This window comes from Ascaphus truei, chromosome 6, assembly GCF_040206685.1.
Source record: "Ascaphus truei isolate aAscTru1 chromosome 6, aAscTru1.hap1, whole genome shotgun sequence".
NCBI classification, from domain to species: Eukaryota; Metazoa; Chordata; class Amphibia; order Anura; family Ascaphidae; genus Ascaphus; species Ascaphus truei.
Genome location: NC_134488.1, coordinates 108699377 through 108725147, shown reverse-complemented (window position 1 = coordinate 108725147; position 25771 = coordinate 108699377). Strand labels below are relative to the sequence as shown.

General features: G+C 40.7%; 1 protein-coding gene across 9 annotated transcripts in view; it reads right to left on the bottom strand.

The window, feature by feature from the left end:
- LOC142497640 (voltage-gated potassium channel KCNC1-like) overlaps positions 1-25771 on the bottom strand; it is a 79636-nt gene that overhangs the window by 4199 nt on the left and 49666 nt on the right. For 2 of the 9 annotated variants that reach the window (XM_075605706.1, XM_075605712.1), the window contains one exon: positions 12644-12769. The exons of 4 other annotated variants lie outside the window; for them this stretch is intronic. In XM_075605706.1, coding sequence (XP_075461821.1) covers positions 12663-12769 — 107 coding nt within the window. In that variant the 3' untranslated portion in view covers positions 12644-12662. Of the gene's footprint in view, positions 1-51; positions 3849-12643; positions 12770-22592; positions 25539-25771 lie in introns of those variants that run through there. 3 more of the 9 variants (XM_075605707.1, XM_075605710.1, XM_075605709.1) reach the window with 3 other exon arrangements.

Here is a 25771-nt window from a genome sequence, read left to right as displayed (position 1 = left end):
ATCTACTTTGTAACACTTCTTGGACCTTCATAAATAGATACAACACAAATGTATAGGAAACTCCTCATCGGGTCTTTATTCAACATGGTGTGAAAATAAATGGAATATTATGGGTCAAATGTCTTCTCTGGCATTGGGAAGTGGCTTCACAGTTCTGTCATCACAGAGCTTAGAATTGCTGCAGTTTACCAGGAGAACATGTGTCAGGCTCTTTTTTTTTTCCAACCAATTTCCTGTTACCCATTTTTCACAAATGGCTAAGTTTCATGTTGCTTCATTTCATTGTGGGATATTATTACCACTCAACATAAACACACTATATTAAATACAAATGTGGATCATAGGCTTGGCCTGGCATATTCCTGTCATTGAAGCAGCAATCCCCTTTACTATTTTTTTACAGCATGGGACCTGCACTATTTTCAGTTCAGTGTACACTCCCCCACCCCTTTCCCTAAATACCTGTGACGTTACAATTCCCTCTGGGGAAAACAAAATGGCAGTCAAAGAGCAGAAGGTGCAACATAATTGGTTGCGGCTCCCCATTAGACACCCATTTATCCCTCCCACAAAACCAGCAAGTAATACTGGTAATTTCAGCAGTATCACTGGAATGGGTGGCGTGGGCCCCCAGAGCAAAGAACAAAAAATAGCATGGTACAGCTCTGAGCGACTCTGCACTTTCCATCCTGTAAAAAAGGGAGGCTGGCAGAGGGGTATTGCTGCTTCATTTGGAGGATTGTCCAAGGAATTCTTCAAGCACAGTCCTGGAGAAGGAGGAGGAAGGGTATTTGGATTATTCACCTGAAAGGGAAAGTCAACTGTAGCTTTACACGTCCACAATCTCAAGTTTTATTTAGCCGGACAATTTGCTTCACTTTTTATTCCAATTTATTTAAATAAATGCTAATGACCTAAGGTGTTAAGAGGCCATTTTTAGTAAGATAAAACCCTTTTGCACTACCTTGTTTGTTAAAGTGAGATGGGTTTATCCGCTGTGATGCCTCCGAGAAGCCAAAGCACAGTAAAAATACAAAGACGGCTCCATGCAAACACACTTCAGGTAGCAACGCAAGCACATCCGGCCTTTGTCATTCTTTGCAAACCCATTCTGCTCCTATCCTCGCAGTGGAGAAAGACACGGTTAATCAGGACAAGGTCAATTCATAGGAAGCAGATACTAAAGCCTCCCGAATGCAATATTGGGGGAATTGCACCGCATTTGTCAAAGGATAAACTCCAATTGATTTAAATAGGGTTAATTTTCCTTGATTCATATGGTGCTGTGTTTGCAGCTAGGACACCAGTAAATAAATAACCCCAAAGGTGCCAATATTTGCACTTTCCTTGAGACCATTTTAGAATGTTCTATTGCATCAATAGGGCATTATATGTCAGAAAGCTGATAATTATGCTACTTACATTTGATGCTGATCACCCAAGTGCAGAGGTTAATGCCAATTAAGACCTTATAGAATCATATGCTGCATAGAGAAAAAATGCTGTAATTTGATGCATCTCATATAATATTGCCCCATGTATATATTCCATTACTTGTATTTAACCCTCATGCTGCGCTGTGGTTTAAGCAATGCTTCAAATGTTGGTATTAAGAGATGAAACATTCAGCTGACCATCTTGGGCCCCTATTCCGTATGCTATAAAGCCGCTTTACCATCATCTTTTGAATCCCGTTTATTTGAACGAAGCTGAAAACTTCCCTGACACAGAGAAGCAACTTCACAGCATACTTATTGAATAAGGGCCTTAGGATTAAAACCTTCTCCAGCATGGGGAATACTGCTTCACATCACATTAGCCTCAGACAGTAATAAAATATTTAATCTACAGCACCAACTCAATCAATGAAAGTTTGTTGCATTGCTTGGGATGTCCACTGTGACTTCCCCACACTGTATTAGAAACCATTCCACTGTTCAGGCACAAAGACATATAATCAGCCTTTGTTCTCATTTTTATGTCTGTAAATGTATCTACATTTTCCACCAGTTCTCCCCTGCACCATATTCCCGTTTTTGATCTCTGGTGCAGGAAGGCTTGACAAACAGTATAACCCAAGTCACAGACTTGTACTAAAACGAATTCTTAACGATAGATTGCTCAGTGCTACCTCAAGTCATAGAAAGCATGGAGTACAAGCGGGCAAGCATTAGAACAGAGCAACGCACGGTTGCAGACACAATCTCACACACAGAATCACACAAGACATGGATCTAATAGCAGGGGATAGTCAAGGTGGGGGGATTTGTACTTGTTCACTGTGAACCCATGCAGCTTTCTCCTGCTAAGGCATTACATTGACACTGAGCCATGAGTGTAACCAGTACGTGTCCCAATGGTTATTTCTGGTGCTACACTTTTGTGATAAGGGATTTACAATAATGTGGTCTGTGTTGGGTTTGCCGTGTTGGTCCTGTTGCTTTCAAATTAAAATGTGCAGTAATTAATTTGTACACTACTAGTCATATTGTTTATATGAAGTGTTGTATTCATTGACAATTGCAGAACCATCTACAGTATTGAAGTTGAAACACTGTTAAAGCAATTATCTCGATAAAACGTAATCTCTGATTCTTAATGGTTGTTTCCAAATTAAGTGGAGATCAATAGATTTTTAAATTTAGTTTTAAAAGCCCAACAGTGAAATGGACACAAAGTACAATAGAACTATATTATTCAACTGAATGGGCTATACGGTGACTTACGGCATCGTAAAATATCCTAATGCTTAGCACTGCTTAGTAAATTTAGCGTTTGCTTTTGTTTGGGGCTCAAACCTAATTTGGTGATAGAATGCTGAAGCGTCATCAAGGTTAAACAGAGCTGTATTAATACAGTAACTACCAGAATGATGAGATATTTAGAGTATGTAAGGATCCTATGCATTTGAACCTGGAACCTTGGTCTGAAGAAGCAGTGGTGTTGCTAGAGAGGTTAGTTAACTCTCTCCTGCATCAAGTATGCAGGTACAGGTGCATGTGCAGAGCAAGTGTGCGGGTGGAAGTCCTCTGCTACATTCTCTTTGCAGCAATCCATCTACAGTACATGTTCCCTAGCAGAATCCGGACAGCTGTACTTTACACAGTACGACGTCTGAGAGAATGAACATGTCTGGGGGAACCTGTGTGAAATATGTGAATAAACTCTTGGGAGCTTTCTGTCTTTATTGTAACTGGGAGCTGCACAAATCATACGGACACAATCATTTTTATATAATAGGCGTTGTCTGGAACTTTTACCTCCAGGATTCACAGCTTTTATATGCTAGAGGAATCTGATTTCATAGAACGGTAATAGCTACAAATATTTGATGTAGCAAATCCAACAGACTGGAGTTCAGCAGACCAAGCTGAATTAAATCATACAGGCTCAAATGCAGTGAGCAGTGCTATTCCATAAAACATTTTCCAGCGCAACAACAACAAAAAATTCTTACTGCCAATTAACTTGAAAGGGCTGTAAGATGTCTCCCAGAGCCAGAAAGTGTCTTGTGGAATAGCACTGCTTAGTTATGTGGGTCACAATGCTTGGCCAACACACAGGCCCTGACCGGTCTGTCCTCACCGATTCCATCTTTTGTCATTGAATGCTTAGTAGCTGAAATGGAGGTCAGCCCTTAGTCAGTGCAGTATATAGTAAATGAAGAATGTGTAGCGTTCACAGTTCTGACTGATCCACCCCATCCTGTCCTGTTTCCTCTGCCATTAGGGGCAAATACCACATTGCTTAGAATGTATGTTTGAAACAATTTGATAGCAATTATTGGACCTGACTTGCCTCAAGTGTTGGGGCTGACAGGATAAATCAGCTTCAGGGGTTTATCAGAGCTAGGAGGGAACGATAAAACACACACACAAAAACAACAGACAGTTCAACTAGCTATCAATGTTTTAAAAGGAGAAAATGCAGCAGGCACATTTACTATAACAAGTGACCATGTTTTTGGCTCGAAAGTGCATGATTCTGCCAAAAGTCTTTGGACCCTTATATTTTCCAGGCTTCTTGTTAATAAAGACAGCAATATCTAAAGGGTTGACGAGGAGGGCTTATAATGGCATTGAAAAGAGCAAGCAGTCATGCATAAACACACGGAGAGGGTCTGAAATGAAAGGGACATAAATGTACTCACATAGTGTCTACATGCAGAGAGGTTTAGGGTAAATATCTTCCATGTTAGTAACATAGACAATAATAAACAGGCCAGGTCTCAAAGGGATGGGGTGCGGCCTTCTGAGTATTTACTGTGAGTCCACCTGCCTATGAGCTCATGGGCCTGTAATCTTCAGATGTGACCAACACCACCATGTAGGCATGATATATGATCACATGTCATATATGTCACATTCAGGAATAGAGCGCAGTGTCAAATAACAACTGGTGGTCATTTTGGGAAATAATTCTGAAGCAACATTTGCAATATATTTATAGGCTGTATTTGCACACTACAACATGATCTGTAACCTACAAACTAAATTATTTTTGGGATCTGCTGTTCTGTTCTTTCCAACAGCTCAATCTACCCTCTTTCCTAATGTATATACGGACCTGGCCCCTGGCTATCCTCAGCCTCTTCTCAATAAAAAGGGGAATCTAAGATCTTAAAAGGGGGCAAGGAATATGGGTTATCATTACTAATGTCATTTTGGCCTCTTCATTACATCTTTACTTCAATTTTAATAGAAAGTCCCTAACTGATTTTGTTCTGTTCAGAATGAGGATTTTAGGCTTAGATTTGCAAGTTTGTGATACCTTTTAACGGACTAATACTAGAGTGCATAGATTAAATTATAGGTTCCTTCTTCAGGTGTTATGAAACCTACAACAAATAGGCTTTTCTCCAGGGCCAATACAGTTACCAGAACTTTAAACTAGACCTACATTTGATAAGGACTTGTTCTTCCTGCTGCAATTAATGCAATTAATTATTATCACTTAGTACTGTATGTCTATGATCAGTACTGCTGTGCCCTGTGGAATGTTCATTCTATCCGAGGAATGTTGGTGAACTTCTGCCTTTATTTATTAAGCAGCTACCCTTTGAATGCGGCTTTGATGGAACTAAGATGCAATGAGAGGTTTATATCAATTGAATGAAGGTTGGACCACAAAGTGGTAAGGGAATTACCGGAAGATGATCCAATGATTGCATTCAGATGTATCTGTTATTATTGTACTGTAGATCAATACTTGTTTGAGGTGCACAAACAAATTAACACATTTGCTGCCAGAAGGGCCACCAATGTATTGCAGAGCAAAATGAGTGTTTGTTGTTATGCTGTTATGGGCCTTATTCTATATCAAATGAGGCGGCTGTTCATGCCATTTTCAAATGAAAATCTCTAATTTTGGATAGTTGAAAACTGTCTGAACGTCCGATTCTGCATATTTAGAATAAGGCCCTAAGCGTTTGACCTTACTTATGAAATACATGGTATGTTTAAATGCATTATAGATTTAGGGTCAAAAACACAAATGGCTGAGAAACTTTTGCTTGTCCGAATTATGAAAACTCCAGCAAATATTACTATATGCAAGGCTGCAATCTCAGCTAGAATTTGGAAGTACTTTCTATTGTCATATTGTAGCTGTGTTTGCAGCCCTTCCTGCACACTAACTATCCAAACACTTTGCCTGGAATAATGCAGCAGCCAACCTAAGGAGAAGCAAGAAAAAAAAAAATGCAACTCTTGCACAACTATTGTTGAGTTGTTCTTTTGTTCATTAACTGCAAACATCTTCTGTCATTCACAATTTACAGTACATTTCGCCTGCTTTTCTTGCATGTTACCTTCATTTAGGCTATTATAACATCACTTACACAAAGAAAGGGCAGCACATGGAGGGAACATGCTATCAGACCTGTTCTTCTGTGGTCACGTGGCAGTATACCTGGAGAAGGTCATTTTGTTTTGAATGATAGCAACGAATTGTGATGGATGTCAGATGCTGACAGAAACCCAATTTTCATGTATTTTATGCAATGGGACCGGAACTGAAGCTAAAGTACTACAAAACATGTGTCAGGTCTTCCCTTGAGGCATCAGTGGAGTCCTCCTTGTTTTGGCCTCTCTGTGTGTGGAGGATAAAAGGATTATGGGTGATATATCCTTTTGATGAACCTTTCTTAACCACGTCACTAAATACCTGTATAATTATGCAATGGGATCTACCTCGTGAACTTTTTCATGAACAAACTTGTGTGTTTTGTTGCATATCTGTGAATTGTTTGTTCTGTACATTGATACTAGGCCTATTTCTATGATTAATCTATATATCGTCTAGATTGGATCATTTAGCAATGTTTCTATTTACTGGATAATATACTGTATTATGTATTTAATCACTTTTAAATATATAACATCATTGTTTCTTTATATTATTTAAATGTCTATACTGTACAAAATTTTGAAGAAAATTCCCAAAGATCAAACGAAGGATTATCCAAGGCTACTTCAAACACTAGCCTTATATCTAATTATTATTTCATCCAGCTACATTCATGTTCATCATATACCACGCAAATGGGCCTGAAACAGAAGAGTTTAGCTACTGGATCAAAGGGAGCAGTTGGTTCAGGAGAGGCCAACTCCCGTCTTCAAGGGCCACCAACAGGTAAGATTTGAAGGCTATCGCAGCTTCAGCACAGGTAGCTCAATCAGTGGCTTAGTCTTTGATTGAGCCACCTGTGCTGAAGCAGGGATATCCTTAAAGTCTGACTTGTTGGTGGCTCTTGAGGACCGGAGTTGGCCTCTCCTGCGCTAGTTAAACAGCTATAATTACGCCCCATTACCATCTTTTGGATTGCTAGGTGTGCACAGTCATAATCACTTTTGTTTTACCTTGTCGCATGTACATTATTAAGTAAAGTTCCCAATATGCACTTTTGCATATATCAAGAGGGGGCAAATGAGCATTATGGGGTCTGTGTTTCAATCCAAATATGATGCAATTATAGAGCCAAAGATCCGCACCATACATACATATCTGAGAAAAAAGTCCCATTGAAAGCAATATGAGTTTATTTTGGGGGGCATTTTTTTGTGCCAGAATTGCACTACTATTGTCTTGATACATTGATCCCCATGACGCTAAACGCATGCAAAGAGCATTCATTCTAAATTGCATCAATGTATTAAAGCGGAAATCCAAGCCGGCGATTTTGTTTTGTGAATTTTTTTATATATAGGATTGAAGAAGGGGGTTTCCGGAGCTGAACCCCATTAATTTCAGCTCCAGTGACCCCTGTTTCCGGAGATACTCACCTCTGAAGTAGGTGCCGGTAGGCGCTCTCCCCAGCTGCCAGGGTTCACAATATGTCCGCCGTTCAAAGATCTCGCGTCCTGCGGACCAATAGGAAGCCGTGACATCATCGGTGCGGCTTCCTATTGGCCCATAGGACGCTGAAGCTTTAAACTTTAAAGCCCAGCTAGCTCAGCTGGAGTGTCTACCGACACCTACTTCGGAGGTAAGTATCTCCAGAAGCAGGGGTCCCCGGAGCTTAAATTAATGGGATTCAGCTCTTGAGAACCGCTGCTTCAATCACATATACTGTATATATAACAAAATGAGCCTGCTTGGATTGCTCCTTTATAGCCTTTTTGCTCAAGATATGTTACGTGGGGAGGGTTGTTTATAGTAATTGGAAAGGTTTCTCAGCCCAGTATTATAACAGGATATTTAAAAAAAAATTGCATCCAGTTATTCTCGTTGCATCATTTAAATCTGACAGACCTGATGTGACATTTCTGATACAGTATTTCATTTCAATAGTTTTGAATATATTCATATGTTCAGACACAGACACGCTCACGTGCCTTACAAGACACGTGACACGAAATGATCCCTCCTTTGTACCTGAAACCATTTCTGTTTTTATAATCCTGTTATGACCATTGAGATTCTGAAGAAACTCAGATGAACAGGAACTCAGACACATCACATACCTAACACAGCGACTGCAGGAAAATAAAGAAACCAGTGTGCCTTTCTCTGAGTTCAGTGGGCATGTTTGTAAGCAGCAGATGAATTTAAAGCAGTAATCCACCCTACTCATTTTTTAAATTATTATTATTGATGATCGGAAAGGGGGAGTGTCCTCCAGAGTTGAACACCTGAATCAAAATGGCTGCCACTTTAGCCTCACTCTCAGAGGCCTAGCCAGCCACAGCCATATCGAGGCATGATGCTGTGGCTTCTTTTGGACGACCCCGGCGGGATTTGGCTGCCACGGAAACTTCATACGTGGGAAAATTCGAATACAGCCGATTTATGTTTCATTTCTCTTTAAAGGTGTCAATCACCCCGCATTTGAAGTCTAACTTATTAAACATGCCCCTTAATACGATGTCACTTTGTTGGATGTTGTAATTATCCCCCCCTTTGCTCCGGAGCCGCCCGCAATGCGTGGTGGGCACCCCTGGCAGCGATAGGGTTAATGATGAAAGCATGTTATCAAAAATGAAGCCATTTGGTTAGCCTCAGTCATTATAAAATATGTCGATATGAAACCGCCCCGTTCATTTTTTTTTTCTATTGCTTTTTGACAAGCTTCTTTTGATGCTCTCCACACTAATACTTACCTTTCTTTTTTATGTCACACCCTAAAGATATCTGCCGTTTGTTTGGAAAATGTAAGACGGGCCGACTCAATGGTTTTACAGAGCAGTCAGGCCTCACTGACTCCGAGTGAATCTCACATTGGGTGCTAGCATCGCCACCCTTTTTCGGCAGTGCTCTCGTAGACCCAGCTTTATTTACCAATGCTGCAGCACTTAATAATGTGCCTTAATGCAGGGGTGCGCAAACTGGGGTGTGTGCCCCAAATTTTCAGGGGGGGGGGCACGCTGCTTACTGAGGCCCTGCGCTCATACCCACAACATTTAAATTAATTGCCGGGAAAGCGCGCAAGGCCTCTGTAAATCCCTTACCTTGTCTCCGTGCGGCTTCTGGTGACGCATTGCCATGACAACGCTGGGGTCACATTACGTCACGTTGCGATGGCAACGTCACATGATGCTGTGACGTCAGAAAACGTCTGAGAAAAGGTAAGGGGGGGCACGAGAAGGGTGAGGGAGAGCTGGCAGGTGGGGGGGGGGGGGGGGGGGGGGGAGGCCGCGGGCTGACTGTGCCTTAATGCACATTGTAGCACTCATTCAAATTACTGGGCCAAAAGATGCTAACATTTTGCCCCGTTTAATCCAGGGGTGGCCAACTCCAGTCCTCAAGGGGCAACATCAGACCAGGTTTTCAGGATATCCCTGCTTCAGCACAAGTGGCTCAGAAGCGCAAAGTCGAAGACTGTTCCACTGATTGAGCCACCTGTGCTGAAGCAGCGATATCCTGAAAACCTGACCTGATGGTGACCCTTGACGACTGGAGTTGACCACTCCTAATTTAATCTTTCACCTCAGTTAAGTTGCAGAAAGGTTTTAGAGGAGAACACCAAAATCTCACTGCCCAATGACCAAGAGGCTTATCTGCCAAAGTGACGATCAGGTCCATTAAGTCCTGATGGGTTTAGCACCTCCCAGTACTGTACATGTTGATGTTGTCCTTTTGTTCGGATCGGCATAGTGATAATGTACTGTATAACATGGACATATCATCTGTACCACCTGAGAAGGAGTGGCTCAGTGAGTAAGGACACTGACTGGCCTTGAGAGTTTGAAGCAGGGGAGCCTGGTTCAATTCCCGGTGTCGGCACCTTGTGACCTTGGGTAAGTCACTTTATCTCCCTGTGCCTCGGGCACCAAAAACAAAATAATTCAAAGGGGGTAATCCATAAACTGCGATCGTGCTGGTCAGCGCATTATCACATGGTAACTCGCAATAACTTCCTTGGGAGTTTGTGTGATAGAGGCCAGATCAGCACTATCGCAGTTTATGGAATGACCCCCTCAAATCTTCCCGTCCCTGTTTTCTTTACTCAAAACAGTTTGGTGTAATTATACCTTTAAAACCATAATGTATTTGGAGCACACTGTTGATGCCTCATTTCTTAATAAAATTGCTATTTATCATAACACATTACATTCAAGAGACCTTTTTAACGCGGGGTTTCTGATTAAAGGGAACTCTTGAAAATGCTATATAATTAATAGTTCTAAGAGGTGTTTCATTTAAATTTGAACCTAATCACCAATCCCCATATGTTTACCCGAGGAAGTATTTACAAATGAGATGGACACGTTTTTCCCTTCATTAGGTGAGCAAACAGAAATAAAGGAGCAATTCAAATTAAAAAAAATAAAAATGGGATAATATTTGGTGTGGGTTATTAAGGTGGCTATGTGAAGAAGGCTGACCAAGCGACAGTATACAGTGTAAAAAAACAACCTTCATCTATTTGCACAAATTAGCAGAAGTGTCGCTGTTGCTTCTCTCTGGACATATGGTACACTTATTAAACGTTGTGAAATCATTGATGTTTATGCATCAGCTAATCTTAGATTTCACAAATGCTAATTTTGTTAGCATATATATATATTTTTTAGTCTACCTTATTTCATCCTGTTTTGAAATATCCAGATAAATGAGGCATTCTTTTTTTCCTAAATCCTACAGTGGTTATAATTATTTGGGGTGTACCCGTGTCACTCTAGCGCATCAAAGCTTCATGCCCACAGCCGACCTTTAGTGTGGACAAGAGAGTTTGGGAATTGGTTGAATAATTGGTTTGTGTTCGGGATGATCAACGGAACAAAAAAAATCTGCCATACGAAGATAAGGTTGAGAATGACTGCACATTTCCAATTCTCTAAAGCAGGGGTGGGCAAGTGCAGTCCTCAAGGGCCACCAACAGGTCAGGTTTTCAGGATATCCCTGCTTCAGCACAGATGGCTCAATCAGAGGCTCAGTCTTTGACCGAGCCTCTGATTGAGCCATCTGTGCTGAAGCAGGGACAGTCTGAAAACCTGACCTGTTCGTGGCCGTAGTGGACTGGAGTTGGCCACCCCTGCTCTAAAGATTCTAAACCCCTCTCTAGATAGAGGAGAGACCAAAATATATTAGCTGTTGCACAACACTGCTATTCCTAATGCTTCAAACCCCCTGAAATGACTAATAAAGAGATCTTTTCTGCGCTGAATGACTTACCTGTTAGGTATTAATATGGGATAGAAGACAGCGCGAATGAATGCCATACAAAATTCCCATGGCAGGCCTGGTAGTCGCTTTTGTATAGGTGCTACTTTGTTATATTATTTACTACAGAGAATACATTAATGGAACGGGGGTCTATGTGTGGTATATATATATATACACTTATATTGCAATGCATATTAATATATAGCAAGGATGCTTTGCAGATGTAATTCTTGTAGGTGTGAAAGTTAATGTTTATTCTGAAACAATTGATTGTCCAAACTCTGCTTTATAAAAAAAAAGTTTATCTAAGGTTTCCTATCCTTTATTTTCTTTTAGGATAAGACACTTTAAAGCTAATAAGTATTGTCCCAGTACTTTGTTCATTAAAAATATCTCAAGTGGCTAGCAGAGGTCACATAGAAGAGTGAGGAGGGGCTTTTACTGTACAGGCATACCCCGCATTAACGTACGCAATGGGTCCAGAGCATGTATGTAAAGTGAAAATGTACTTAAAGTGAAGCACTACCTTTTTCCCACTTATCGATGCTTCGGTACAGGTAAGGAGCCGGTATTGGTGTTCAGGACGTGCTGGCAGGCGCGTGCGCGAGCTGCCGTTTGCCTATTGGGCGAGGGGAATCAGCGCGTCACTACTACGGCAGTCTGTAGGGCAGAATAAGTGTCAGTACTCGCGAAGCGAGCGTACGGACACAGGGATATGCTGCTATTGAAAATATGTCCTTACTCGCGGGTGTACTTAAAGTGAGTGAGTGTCCTTAAACCGGGGTATGCCTGTATATGCTTTTTCGCCTACATCCTACCTGGATGAATTTATAGGCTTGACATTGAGAAAGGGCAATGAAAGGTTGATAGCTTACATAGTGTCGGTGGGACACTACTCGGAGGGTCATGTTTCCACATTCTTACTGGGACACTGAGAAATTAGTTTCATTTGTTCCATTACTAAAACATATACATCAACATTGTATTAATGTTAATCAAATGGGCTTTTCTTGCCAATCTCCTTATTATTTGCCAGTTACTGCCCTTAGATAATATCAAATTGGCTTTGCTTACTGTAGATATCAAATAGTATCTTGGCCATTGTATGATGGTATCTTGAGTTAAGAAGCCAGATGGTACAGTATTTCATCTGTTTCCTTCTGTAACTTGCCAACAGTGAGGGTTATTGAAAAATGATCTGATCTAGTTGTATTGTATCCAAAGGTTTGCTTGATAGTGTTGTCAATGCATTCCAACATGCATTTTGACATGTAGCCTTTGGACATCAATCAGATCATTAGATAACCATCATTTGGTAAATGGAATATGAGTTAAATGAAATTAGGATCCATACTTTGCTGGTGGCACTGGACATGGGTCTAAGGAAGCTTCAATATTTCCAGCCAGCAAAAAAGGAGAAATATGGATCTGGGATTTATGAGTAGGATTATTGGGTGCATTGCAGAAATAAACATAAAAGAGCCACATTTATAGTTAATGAGGGTGAGAAAAGGGCATCCCCTCTCATGCTACTCACCCCTAAGGCATCATGCATCCTACTGCTTGATCCAAGAGGCAGCATTGGCATTGAGGTCATGCAGAAGGTCAACGTCTTGTTTGTACCAGTCGTCGTGCTGAGGTGATGGAGTGCAGGCGTTGACAGCTGAAGAGCGAAGGGCGCAGGCAATGACAATGAAGCATGGATGAAAATGAAAATAAACAAACAAACAAAAAAAAAAGAAATGTTTTAATGTAGATGATTGTATAAAGATGCACTGCCCCCATACTCCCAGCTTGTGTGTGAGCCTGTGTAAAAGAACTCAATTCTGTCTATTTGACAAAAATTCTGTAAGATATATAAATTCATTTAAGAAACAACCTCCAGCCCTTTCTATAATCATTTGTTAAAATACGTACTAAATGAATATTGGGGTCATTAATCAGCATCAAATTTCTTAAAGAAAAAAAACACCTTGTATAAATTACCCTGTGTCGGGGGTTAAATTCACAGCAACTAAATGCACAACACAAAACCAAATTGAGGTGGTTGGTCTTTGGGTGGATCAGTGTGAGAGATTATCATAAGATATTTAACAAGATGACTTATTTATATTTGAGTTTTATTGGGGGAGAAGTGTCTTGACTCCCCTTGGTGGAGAAGTGAAGAAGAAGAAGCTTGCATTTCCGGTGAGAATCAACAAAGCTTTATGAAGCATAGGGTTAGATTTGCTGACATTGAGTGCGTTTCCGCCCATTCTTCATTAATTGACCACGTTTCAGTATCTCAGACAGCTGATGCTGACAGCAGAGGAACCCTACACTGTTCCAAGTTATCGTGGACCCTACTATTTACTCAGCAGTCTTCTGCCATAAAGCAAACCCCAGTGCTGGAAGACACGTATTACAGTCCATCCAAGTGAATCGGTGGTAAGGTTCTTTCAGAGCCGGAAGGGGCCTTATGGCAGAAGACTACTTCGTAAATATGGGCATTTATGCTGTATTATTGTTAGGCCTATTTTTATTTTCTACTACACTAACAGAAAAGGACTTGTGTCTGTGGCAAAGTCAAAGCAGACGGTGACAATGAAAAACATCAAACTTAATTCACCCCTATGATTCAAGCAATGTTTTTGAAGGAGTCCACATTGAAAGCATGGATGTAATTACCAGATGGTTACTATCTCCGTGATCTTTGGGCATTGAGTAGTGTTAAGTATACCAGAACTAAAAATCACAAGCCTGTTAATAAGCACTGCATTTAGTATACATAAATAGTGAACCTCTGATAAACACAGAATACAGATATTAGAAGAATAGCTACTTGTACACACAATTTAAGACTTCTACAGTGATTCTTTTATGTTATGTTGGTGCTTTAGCCCTCCTGAGATGTTTGCTTGTAAGCTATGAGACTTTTGACCACTTGGGATTTTTTTTCTATAATTGGAATAATATGATGAAAGTTTTTGGATTTTTTTATGATTACTTATAAATTGTAAAAAAATACAAGCAGAATGTTGGATACTTTTAAAGATTTGTTCCCCTGTGTTGTTTCCTAATTTATTGAGCGACGACCCCTTTAACTATATGTATATATATATACACACACACACACACTATAGTATATGTGTGTATAATAATTTTTTTATGATTCCCATGAGGTTTTAGGATGCTGTTATAAAGCTATATCTCTGACTCCTAACAATGACAACAATTGTTCTTTGTTGTCAGTATACAACAGAGATAATGATAACCCAGTTATATTTGGTTCAAATTTGCTTTGGCAGCAATGCTACAGTATTACTAACAGATGCCAGTGATACAAATACATTTCCAGTACTGGACCCAGGGCACAAAATACTACATTGTGATTTTGTTTACTATATTTTTTGCAGTTTGTGTTACCTTCAAACATACAAAGGTAAGGACCACAAAGGTCCCTTCTTCAAGGTTTGAAAAGCTCTGGATCATTTGAAACATAAAGAACTATCATGTTGATTCACAATGAATCTGTACTTTTTCAGGACTAATGTGTTTACTTTAAATAGGCAGGTTCGGGGTGACAAAATCTGAGCCCACCCCTCACCCCCCCAAACTCCTGCGCTTTACAAAGGCCCGATGTTCCTAAGCTCAAAGCAGAAACGAGGCAAAACCTTGTTCCCTCTTCTGACTATGGCTTGAGAAAATACAGCAAGACTTTCCAGACCAGCACTGGAAAGAGCGGCACTACTGCTTCTGGGATCATTGGGAGGAGGTTGAAGTTTGATACAACAGCATAGCTGCACAACACAACATCCTAAGGAATATGTTTCCTAATCTCCTGACATCAATTCTGCATCCTGAAGCCCTCTCACCTCCATGACATCTCCCTCTGTGCCCCTTACCTCCTCTGACCTCTGCTTCCATGCGCTGAGAGGTCCTCTCTCTCCTCCCTGCTCTCACATGCATTATTCTTCTGTTCCTCTGCCTGCTCCCCCTCCCGTGGCTAGCAGTCCTCTTTCCCCTTCAATGAGCTCTGACACCCACAGGCTGTTGTAGTTTCCCTCTCCCCTTCTTGCCCCAAGCTCTATCAAGGTATGGTTCACTCAAGTCAACAGGGCCTGCTGACACCCATGGGCCACTCAACATCTCCTCGTGGTGGCAACACATCCAACGGTCATACTCCCCTCACTTTTTCCTCTCCCTCCCCACTCATCATGAACTTAGGTTCCCTTTCACCCAAGAAAGCGGGCTCCATCATGCAGTTTACCAGCAATGAAGAGCTCCAATGGAAAAGAATCATGTGTGGTGCACTGTGTGTGCCACTGAATGTGTGTCTGTGTGTGTGTGTTCCTGACCCTTTGTGTGTTCCTGACCCTTTGTGTTGTATAATTGGGTGGTCCCTGAGTGTATGTGCATGTGATAAGATGGACAGTGGCCTGATATAAATGTAGGAATAGAAAGTGTTTAATGTTACAAGCTTGTTTCATTGCAGATACTTGTGATTTCATTCACAGAGCAGCTCAGTAGTTATGTCACGGCCTTTGAAGTGGGTGAACCCGGTTCGAATCCCAGTCTTCTTGTGACTTTGAGCAAGTGACTTTATCTAGCTGTGCCTTGGGCATCAAAATTAGATTGCACCCTTTATAGGGAAGGGACTTAGGCTGCGCTTATAGTGCCGGCGACAGCGACGTCGCGGCAAAACAAATGCATTGCAGCCGTCGCGTGCGCTTATAGTTAGCGCGACGTGATGGCGTGACGGAGCGACGGATTGGTCGTGATCGCTGGAAGTCATCTCTATTTGATTTTCCAGCGACCGTCGCCTGACCGTCGCCGGCACTATAAGCGCAACTTTAGTGTGCCTGCAAGATTGTATGTACAGCGCTGTTTTCACCTTCAGTGCTGTATAAGAAACAACATGATTATTAAAACAGTAATAATCTTACTGGGTGGTAACCGATACAGCCGCTTCATGGATACGGCACACTATGTCCTCTTTCTGAGGGAAACACATATGGTAATTGGTAACCCTAGCTGAGCTGAAAAAAGGGTGAGGGGGAACTAAACTCCTGACGGGGAGGAGGGAACCTCCTGAGCTCGCCTAAAAGGTAGGAGAAAGATGGGAGGGGAGAAGGTTGGATGCTTGGTCAGCTAGCAATGAGACACCATTCAACAAAGCTTTTCACAGCAACACTAGAAGACATTGAACTGGGAAGGAATCAAAGGAATCAAAATCATCAGTGAATACTTGAGTCACTTACGATTTGCAGACGACATTATTATATTTGCAACAAGTTCAGAAGACTTCCAGCAACCAATCAAATAAGTCACCAAACCAAGTTAGAAGGTGGACCTGCATATGAATCTCAGCAAGACTAAAGTGATGTACAGTACTGTATAACAAATGTCTTAATTCTACAAAGATCAAAATTAATGGAATAGAACTAGAAGAAGTTTAAAGCTATTTCTACCTTGGGCCAGCAAGCGTACATGGATGGAAACCTTTAAAATGAAATCGATAGGAGTTTAAAGATGAAATGGAGCACATTTGGAAGAAACAAGACAATCTTTCAAGGGGATCTTTCACTTTGCTTAAGAGGAAAGTGTTTCACAACTCCAGTTTATTATGCCTGTACTCACATAAGGATGTAAAAGTTTGATTTTAAATGTGAAGATAATTCAGAATCTTCCGACAATACAAAGTAAGGAGAGATGCATGCTGAGTATTATCCGAAGAGTAAGGAAAAAGAATGAATTGGTTTAGAAGGGTAAAGAAATTAAAATGGTGGTGGGCAAGACATCGCAAGAAGAAATGACCAATGTTGGACACAGATGGTACTCGACTAGATTCCAAGGGGTATAAAAAAAACGAGACGACGACCAAAAGTTAGATAGGAGGATGAAATTAGGACATTTGTTGGAGCAATGGAGGCTTTACCTAGAAGATCATTGGGGAGGCCTTTATCCAACAGGGGTTCAACAAGGGCTGAAGATAATGAAGGTGATGTTATAAAATAAAGTATTAATTTGTTAATGTAAATGAAAAAATATATATAGAAATATATCTAATAAATAAGTGTTAAATAAGATGTGTTAAATAAATTAGTGTGTTAAATAAGATGTTACTAAATCCCAGTGGAATTCTACAAAATCAATAACATTTAATTTATATTAATAAAGACTCTTTAATAAAATAATATTCCACTTAAGTTAATACGGATCTCACGGAGTCAGGAGAAGCCGGGCAGGAACCAGCTCCCTTCTCTCCTCCCCCACAGCAGAAGTACAGGGAGGGAGGTGTGTGTGTGTATGTGTATGTGTGTGTGTGTGTAACAGTGACAGACTGAGGGGACAGTGTGGGTGTGTGTGGGTGTCCTGTATACAAGGTTATAATTTTGTGATGAAGTTGATAATGAGATAAATTATAGATCAGCTTCAAAAGCAGCATTTGCCAGTTAAATTAAAAACATTATGCAGGGAATTAGGAGGGGTAAATATCATCTGCAAGTGTATACTTCTCGCACATGTCATTGCAAGGTGGATGAAACATAACATTCATTATGCATTTCTGTTCTGTTTTCATAACTGGGCATGTTTATTCATCTGCATAAGTCTAGCAGAGAAAAAAATACCCCAAGCCTTTTCTATGATTCCTATTGCCCGCATAGAATTAGAGAAGTAAACAGGCATTCCATACGCCTATAACATATATTATCTCTTACAGTGCATGCAATGTCTTGTATATAGTGTATAATCCTACTTAAGTAATCTAACTATGTATTTGTAACCATGAATTTGTCATCATAACTCTGTGCCCAGGACATACTTAAAAACGAGCTGTAACTGTCAATGTATTACTTCCTGGTAAAACATTTTATAAGTAAATGTCCATTTTGCTGCCATCGTGGTATTAAAAGCAATGCAGTCACTGAAAGCCCTATATGGAAGAAGGGAGTTATTTCAAGCCTCTTATTTCTGTGTAGCAGTAGAGACAAAGGGGCCTGTGGTATAAGCCTCGATAAGGCACTTATCGAGGCCTTTTCGCCAAAAAGTGCTACTGCTATTCAGCAAACCTCTATAAGTGGCAGATAAAATCCTTTATCAGCAGCCCCCCCCCCAAAAAAAATGGCAATGGAGCCCAGATAAGCCACTTATCGCAGTTTCTCACATTCGTGCAATTTTAGTAGCCTCGGGTAGGTTATTGTGGCTAATCGAGGCTTTAGAATGACGATTTCCTCTCAAAAACATCCTGCCAGGAAAAGTTGACAGGAAGGTGGTGAGAACCTACCGACAAGGCAGCGAGAGAGCGACTTAGAAAAAAAAATGCATTTTTTCTGCATCAGATTCATGCCGGGGGTCTGCGGAGCTGATACCCATTAATATCAGCACCGGAGAACCCCGGCATGAATCCCATGTAATAAAAATGCATTTACAGGCAACTTCATTACCTTAGCGGCTAACTTCTAAGGCAATGAAGGCATTAACTACCAGTGCATTCTTTATTGTGGGTAGCGGGGGTGGGTAAAGGTGGTATTTGGCCCTTTGTGGGTGTTTAATCCTTGCAGGGTGAGGGGGGGAGGTGCGGGTGGAGTTAATCCCTTCATTACCGTAGCGGTTAATACCGCTAAGGTAATGAAGGGATTAACCCCTCCAGCTACCCACCCGGTAGGTATAAACACCCACCAAGGGCCAAATGCACCTTCACCCACCCCCGCTACCCACAATAAATATTTTCAAACACAGCAACTGTACTACCCACCTCCTCAACACCCAACAAACCCCCCAACACATACAGTACTTTAATGGGCAAAATAACTATTATCCACACATGGATAATAGGGCATTTGCCGATTATAAAATCAAACATTAGCCAGGTAGCATAAATAAAGTAAATATACCTTTCTACTTACCCCTGCCATCATGAATGGCGTCCTCGTCAGCATACTGCAAGTCCATGTCTTCCGATGCCAGCAAGAATACAAGAAAAAATACAATCTAATGACTCCTAACCCCTCAATCACCTTAACGGTTAATAACCGCTGTAGTAATTAAGGGGATAACCCATCCTCACCTGCTACCCACCTGGGAGGCCTAGCCACCCACCCCAGACCCACTATACCCACCCTCTACCCAAAGATTGGCATAGTGGTAAATCATACCCATATAATATGGGCATGATAAGCCACTATATCACTCAATGGTTAACCGAATAAAAAATAATTAAGGCCCAAAATACATAATAATCAAAGAAATACACAAGCACCTAAACACCCCAACAATAAAAGAACTAATAAGCCACAACTACACTTCAATTACATTAATCTATCACAAAAATAGCAAAATAATTACAATTATGTTATTCTAAAACATAAGAATACAAATAATTAAACATCTATCCATCCAATCAATTATAGAAATAAAACCAGTAGCCAACAAAACAAAAAATTAATTTAAACCACTAGCCAACAAATCAATAAAATAAATAAAACCAGTAGCAAACAAATCAATTAATTATTTCAAACAAATAGCCAACAAAATAAATAATACATAAAACTCTAACCAATCCTAAAATGTACTAAAAACAAGCCATCCAAATTCAAAACAATGTAATCCAAACAATAAACAGAAATCTAAAAAATAACAATCAATAGAAAACAAGTATTTGCCAAAAAATGCATAGTCTGTCACTGTATTGATCTGTACCCTAAAGTGGCACAGATTAATACAGTATCTGTCAATGGGCAATCACAAACATAAAAAAAAAAATAGAATGAAAAAACCTGCAAAAAGACATTTTACATACATTCAATATTTTACTCACCTTTAGAAGTCTTCACCCTCCGACCCCTGGCGTATCTGCAAGGTCTCGTACCATGACAGCATCACTGGCAATCCAACGCCATCCACCTTGAAGATAAGGAACAGGTAACAAAAAATGTATTTCTTTAATCTTCTTTCACCTTCTTCTATCTTCATCTGTCATTATTTTCTTCTTTTTTCTTTCTTCTATCTTCTTCTGTCAATCCAAATTTCCCCATGGTAAATCCAAAGGGATGTTGCCATGTTGACATCTTCCGCTAAAATGAGACGTACAGGCCTTATATAGGGCCTGTGACGTCACATTTTTGGGTCAGATGATACAGCTCCAATCTGATTGGACGCTATATCATGTGCCTGCCTCCTTTTTGTTTTTTGTTTTTTAAGGATGTGACATCATCTCCAAGGGAGGAACATCACAGCCTTATAACCACATGGCGATATCACATGGTATAAAAGCCAATGGGATTGAAGACAATCCCATTGGTTGCTGTACCTTGTGATAGGTTACATCAATTCAAAAGGATGTGACATCACTTTAAGGGATGATTTCACATCCTTTTGTACTACTGTAATCTATCACATGGTACAGCAACCAGCAGATTGTCTTCAATCCCATTGGCTGTAATACCATGTGATAAAGCCATGTGGTTTTAAGGATGTGACATACCTCCCTTGGAGATGATGTCACAACCTTAAAAAAAAAGGAGGCGGGCACATGATACAGCGTCCAATCAGATTGGAGCTGTATCATCTGACCCAAAAATGTGACTTCACAGGCCCTATATAAGGCCTGTACGTCTCATTTTAGCGGCAGAAGTCGACGTGACAACTTACGTTTGAATTTACCATGGGGAAATTTGGATTGACAGATGAAGATAGAAGATAAAAAAAGAAGAAAATAATGACAGATGAAGATAGAAGGTGAAAGAGGATTAAAGAAAGAAGATTTTTGTTACCTGTTCCTGATCTTCAAGGTGGATGGCGTTGGATTGCCGGTGATAACGTCGTGGTTTGAGAGGTTGCAGATTCCCTGGGATTCGGAGGGTGAAGACTTCTAAACGTAAGAGAAATATTGAATGTATGTAATTTATGTAATTGTTTTTTTTTCCAGGTTTTTTCATTCTCTTTATTTATTTTTATGTTTGTGATGAATTAATTGTTTTGTTGGCTGGTAACTGTCCTCCCACAGTGTTGGAAGCGGTTACTTTGTGTACCTCTATCAGCCAACTAGACATTATGTCAGGGAGTATTTAACCCCCTTTACTTTAGCAGCCCTGGAGTGCAATTAATAATAGTTATTTTGCCCATTAATGTACTGTATGTGTTGGGGGGGTTTGTTGGGGATAGACGTATTGGGTGACGGGGGTAGTAGCCCCAAAGGTGGGTGTTTAGGCCTTCCAAGGTTTAGCGGGACTTGTGATAGTGAAGGGGTTAACTTCTTTCGCAACTTTCCAGCCAGGCCTAACCACCCACCCTTGGAGTACTACCCCTTCATTCACCCCTCTGCTAGCCGCTAAGGTGATGAAGCTGTTTTAATATACATTTTTAATACTAGTGTAGATGAGCAGGGGGTCTCCAGAGCAGAACCGCATTGATTTCAGGTCCGGGGACCCCCTGGTTCCCGAGATACAGGCCCCGTTATGGGGTGCCGGTATCTCCGATGCATTAAAATGTCTCGCGTCACGTGACCGTCGGAATCAAATGCATAGGCGATACCGGCACCCCATAACGGGGCTTGTATCTCGGGAAGCAGGGGGTCCCCGGACCTCAAATCAATGCGGTTCTGCTCTGGAGACCCCCTGCTCATCTACACTAGCATTAAAAATGTATATTAAAACAGCTTCATCACCTTAGCGGCTAGCAGAGGGATGAATGAAGGGGTAGTTAACCCCTTCACTATCACAAGTCCCGCTAAACCTTGGAAGGCCTAAACACCCACCTTTGGGGCTACTACCCCCGTCGGAATCAAATGCATAGGCGATACCGGCACCCCATAACGGGGCTTGTATCTCGGGAAGCAGGGGGTCCCTGGACCTCAAATCAACGCGGTTCTGCTCCGGAGACCCCCTGCTCATCTACACTAGTATTACAGTTAATATTAAAACACATTGATCTCTGGCGAGATTTTCAAAGGGAGAGGCGACTCTCTCTGTGCAGCTCTCTCTGCAGCTAAAACAAATCGTCGATTTGGCCTTTTGAGAGAGGCGATCATCACCCCGCCAGCTACTCACCAGTTTTGGGAATTTTCCTATCTCAGGTAATCGAGGCTTTCTGAATACCGGGATAGCAACGCTAAAAAAACTAGCGAATTAAACTGCAGGGCGATTTTTTTTTATGAAGGCTACTAACATAGGCCCCAAAGTTACTTAGCAGCCTATACCCATCCTTCACACAAATTCCTACTGTCTGCTTTGGTCTCCCCTGTATTATAATAGGGTTATCAAGGTCCCCACACCGGTGCCACAGAGCCTCATCAATGATATATTCTCTTGTTCTTAAGAGCCTGCATCAAATATATGAGATCTCATTTACTGCTCATGTCAGCCACTTCCTTCTATATATTTGGATGCAGAAGAAAGGAAAAACAAACAATGAGATGAAGGATGCAACATACCACTTTATGTGTGTGTGTGTGTGTGTGTGTGTGTGTGGGTGTGTGTGTGTGTGTGTGTGTGTGTGTGTGTGTGTGTGTGTGTGTGTGTGTGTGTTACATAACTCCTCTATGGCACCTATTCAATATGCTGGGATATTGCTTCAACAGAAGCCTCTGAAACAACATTAATCTAAATGGAGCTCAGAACCCTCCATGACATGGATAAGCATCTTCATAGCATATCGAATAGGCACCTTTAACTCCCTCAGATCTCAATACAACAGCTGTGCAGACAGGTCACTGACACAAGCATGGCGAAATTAGAGCAAAGTAAACTGACACATTGATGCTTGCAGTCATTGGGAGTATGCTTTTTGCATGCATCAATGTCATGGAAAAACTGACATTTTAGAACCTGATACAGTACATCCCCATGCTAGTGTCTATAGGTGCAGCAGTAGTCCTAAGTATGTTTTAGGTTTTTCAAAAGGGTTTCAAATGGCTACTAATTTCTATTATAGAAATGTTTTGAATTTCATGCTTATTTTGACCTCTGTAGAGAAATTGACAAAAATAAAAGCAATGTGCTAGCTCTTTAAAAGCGAGTATGGCTGACTGTATTTATTAAAACATAATAATTTTGGAAAACCTCTGTGAGATGTGTAGAACTGCTAAGCATTTCTGTCTTTAGGGTACTTTCTACAGGAGATTCATTTTCACACACTTGTAATCGCCATACACTTATTCTTTCTAGAGAACATCAATGGGGAAGCAGGGTGGATTCTGGGGACATTATGGTTAGTGTTGTACAACACCCGTGGCAAAGGGATCCATGAAATGTGTCCCCGTTTCATCCCTCTCCCAGACATGGATATGTGGTCCTGATCAATGTTAAATGTTTGGGAAAAATAAGTATAAACTACAGATTAGCAGTTGTTTAAGTCACTGGCTTTTAAGTGAGTGAATCACAGTTTTAGCTGTCATTTTGACCATACCATTTTGCATGAGTTTTGAAAGACCTCCTAAGAATGATAAGTTTTACCCTTCCAGTTAATGTGAAATCTCTTACAAATGTTTCATGTGTGATATAACTGAATCTTGCCATAATAGCTGCAAAATATCCCGCTTTCTTATATAAACAGAATAGCTAGTTAAAAGCTTTCATGTAAGAAATGTCAAGTGAGCCCAGTTATTGCTTATATGGATAAATGATCTATACGTGTGAATGACTCTTGTTTTCATTCACTCCATCAGTATATACATCGAAAGCTGCAATCTGCTACAGTATAATTAGTGTTGTTTTATTATTCCTTGCTTTTGACATAATTAGAGCTGCATTGGTCTGAAACAGGCCATTCCAGAGATAGATAAAATCAAGGTTTCGAGACCAAGGGAGGTCTCTAGATAGGGAACAGGGGAAAAATATGGATGGTGGACTGCATATGTTTCTTAAATAGGGGCGTGTCACTGGTTCGTGATGGAGACTAAAGATGTGGGAATAACCTCTAAAGTGGTCCGTGCATTTTTTCATGGATTTTCTATCAATTTCGCGTTACTTAAAAAGGAGCAAAACATTCACGAATATCAGACAATTTTGAACATCTCTAATGGAGACTCAAAAACACAATAAGACATGTATGTGTATATGGGTCTGAAGCAACTTTGGGGTTGGGGGGGCATTAAGAGTATGCTCAGCATGATAATACAATGCATTTCGTTTATTTTCATGGGGAAGCTTTTCTCTAAAAATCAAAGGCTGCTTTATGGGCAGTTTTGACACATTCTGCTACCCGTTGTTTTTCTGTTGTGGGATAGCAGCTGGTAATGCACACTGGTGGAATCTGGAACCAGACACACCAACTCAGAAAAACAGGGTGGCAATTAAAATGCAGGTTGTAGTCTAGTAGCTATGCCAGTCGGGTTTTGATCTGTGTATTTCATGTTAATTATCAGACTTTCATGCTTGTAACAAAATATCTTAGAGATTAGTTTTCTGACTCTGATACATGTTCAGATGTACAAAGACTTACTGTCTTCTGCACTGGGGCAAGCCGCGGATCCGTGACTTTCCTGCGGCTGCAGAATTGTTGCTGCGGGGATTGATCTGGAAGCATGGACCCCCCACAGCGTGACCGCAGCAACACTTTCTCCAGAGTCGCAGCTTTAAGCTTTTTCAGCCGCGTCTTCGAAGACAGTAAGTCTTGCTACCTCTGTAGCTACCCGTATATAGAGTTTGACGGCAGATAAGAACCACTTGGCCCACCCAATCTGCCCACATCCGATTTTGATACCAGTAGCAAAAAAAGTATGATGTTAAGATAGTAGTGATAAAACCACGTTTGGATATCAGGCCACATAGGCTGAAGAACAAAAGAGAACAACACAGAAAAGGGTTAATGACAAAACACATATACACATATACATATACACATATACACATATACACATGTAACCTGAGTGTAGGGCTTGCTAACAACACTTAAACAGTAGGCATTGAAACCAATGAACATGCCTAGCCCCCTAAAGCCATTTAAACACTTTATGGGTTGCTTTGTTTTACTTGAGCTATTCCGCCTAAAAATTATTAGTTGAATTCACCTTCTCTTCTACATTTTTCCCCTCTCTTCCCAATCTCCACTCTTTCACAGAAGTAGTTTGGTATCGAGTCTGTGACCCCGACCACTCTTGATGTAAAATGGTAACATTGGCACAAGACATAACACCAGAATGGATGCTGGTAGCTTCTTTGGACTGAAGGGGAAGAGAAATTCTTCGCACATTATACATGTTTTTCATTGAACAGCAAAGCTATTCAACCATTGTTTAAGCTTTTTCCTTAGCTGTCATGTGTATTGAATGCCCCATGTATTAAATGTGTTATTTATTTCTGTATTTACAACCTACTTTGAATAGTGTTGTTGAGTTGTTGCTCTTGAAACAAGAAAGACCTCCTCCACGTATGCTGACCACCAGAACATCATGGTAAATATGTTGTTCACTTCTTGTACTGATTAACATGTACTAGTAATGTCATAATGACCTACAGGAAGCAAAGTTGCAAGGGAAGAGGAGGCTATATTATGAAAATATAATGGCCAAAGGTTAAGTTCACATCGATAGATCCCAAAAACAGAATAGAATGGATGCGTCAACAGAGGGAGGAGTAAGGAAATGACACCAACAAGATCTAAGTGTTAGATGGCAGTACATGGACCTTGGTCTTTCTGAAAGGAGCTTCAGGGTTCAAGCTTTGCATTGGCGCAATTAGCAGTA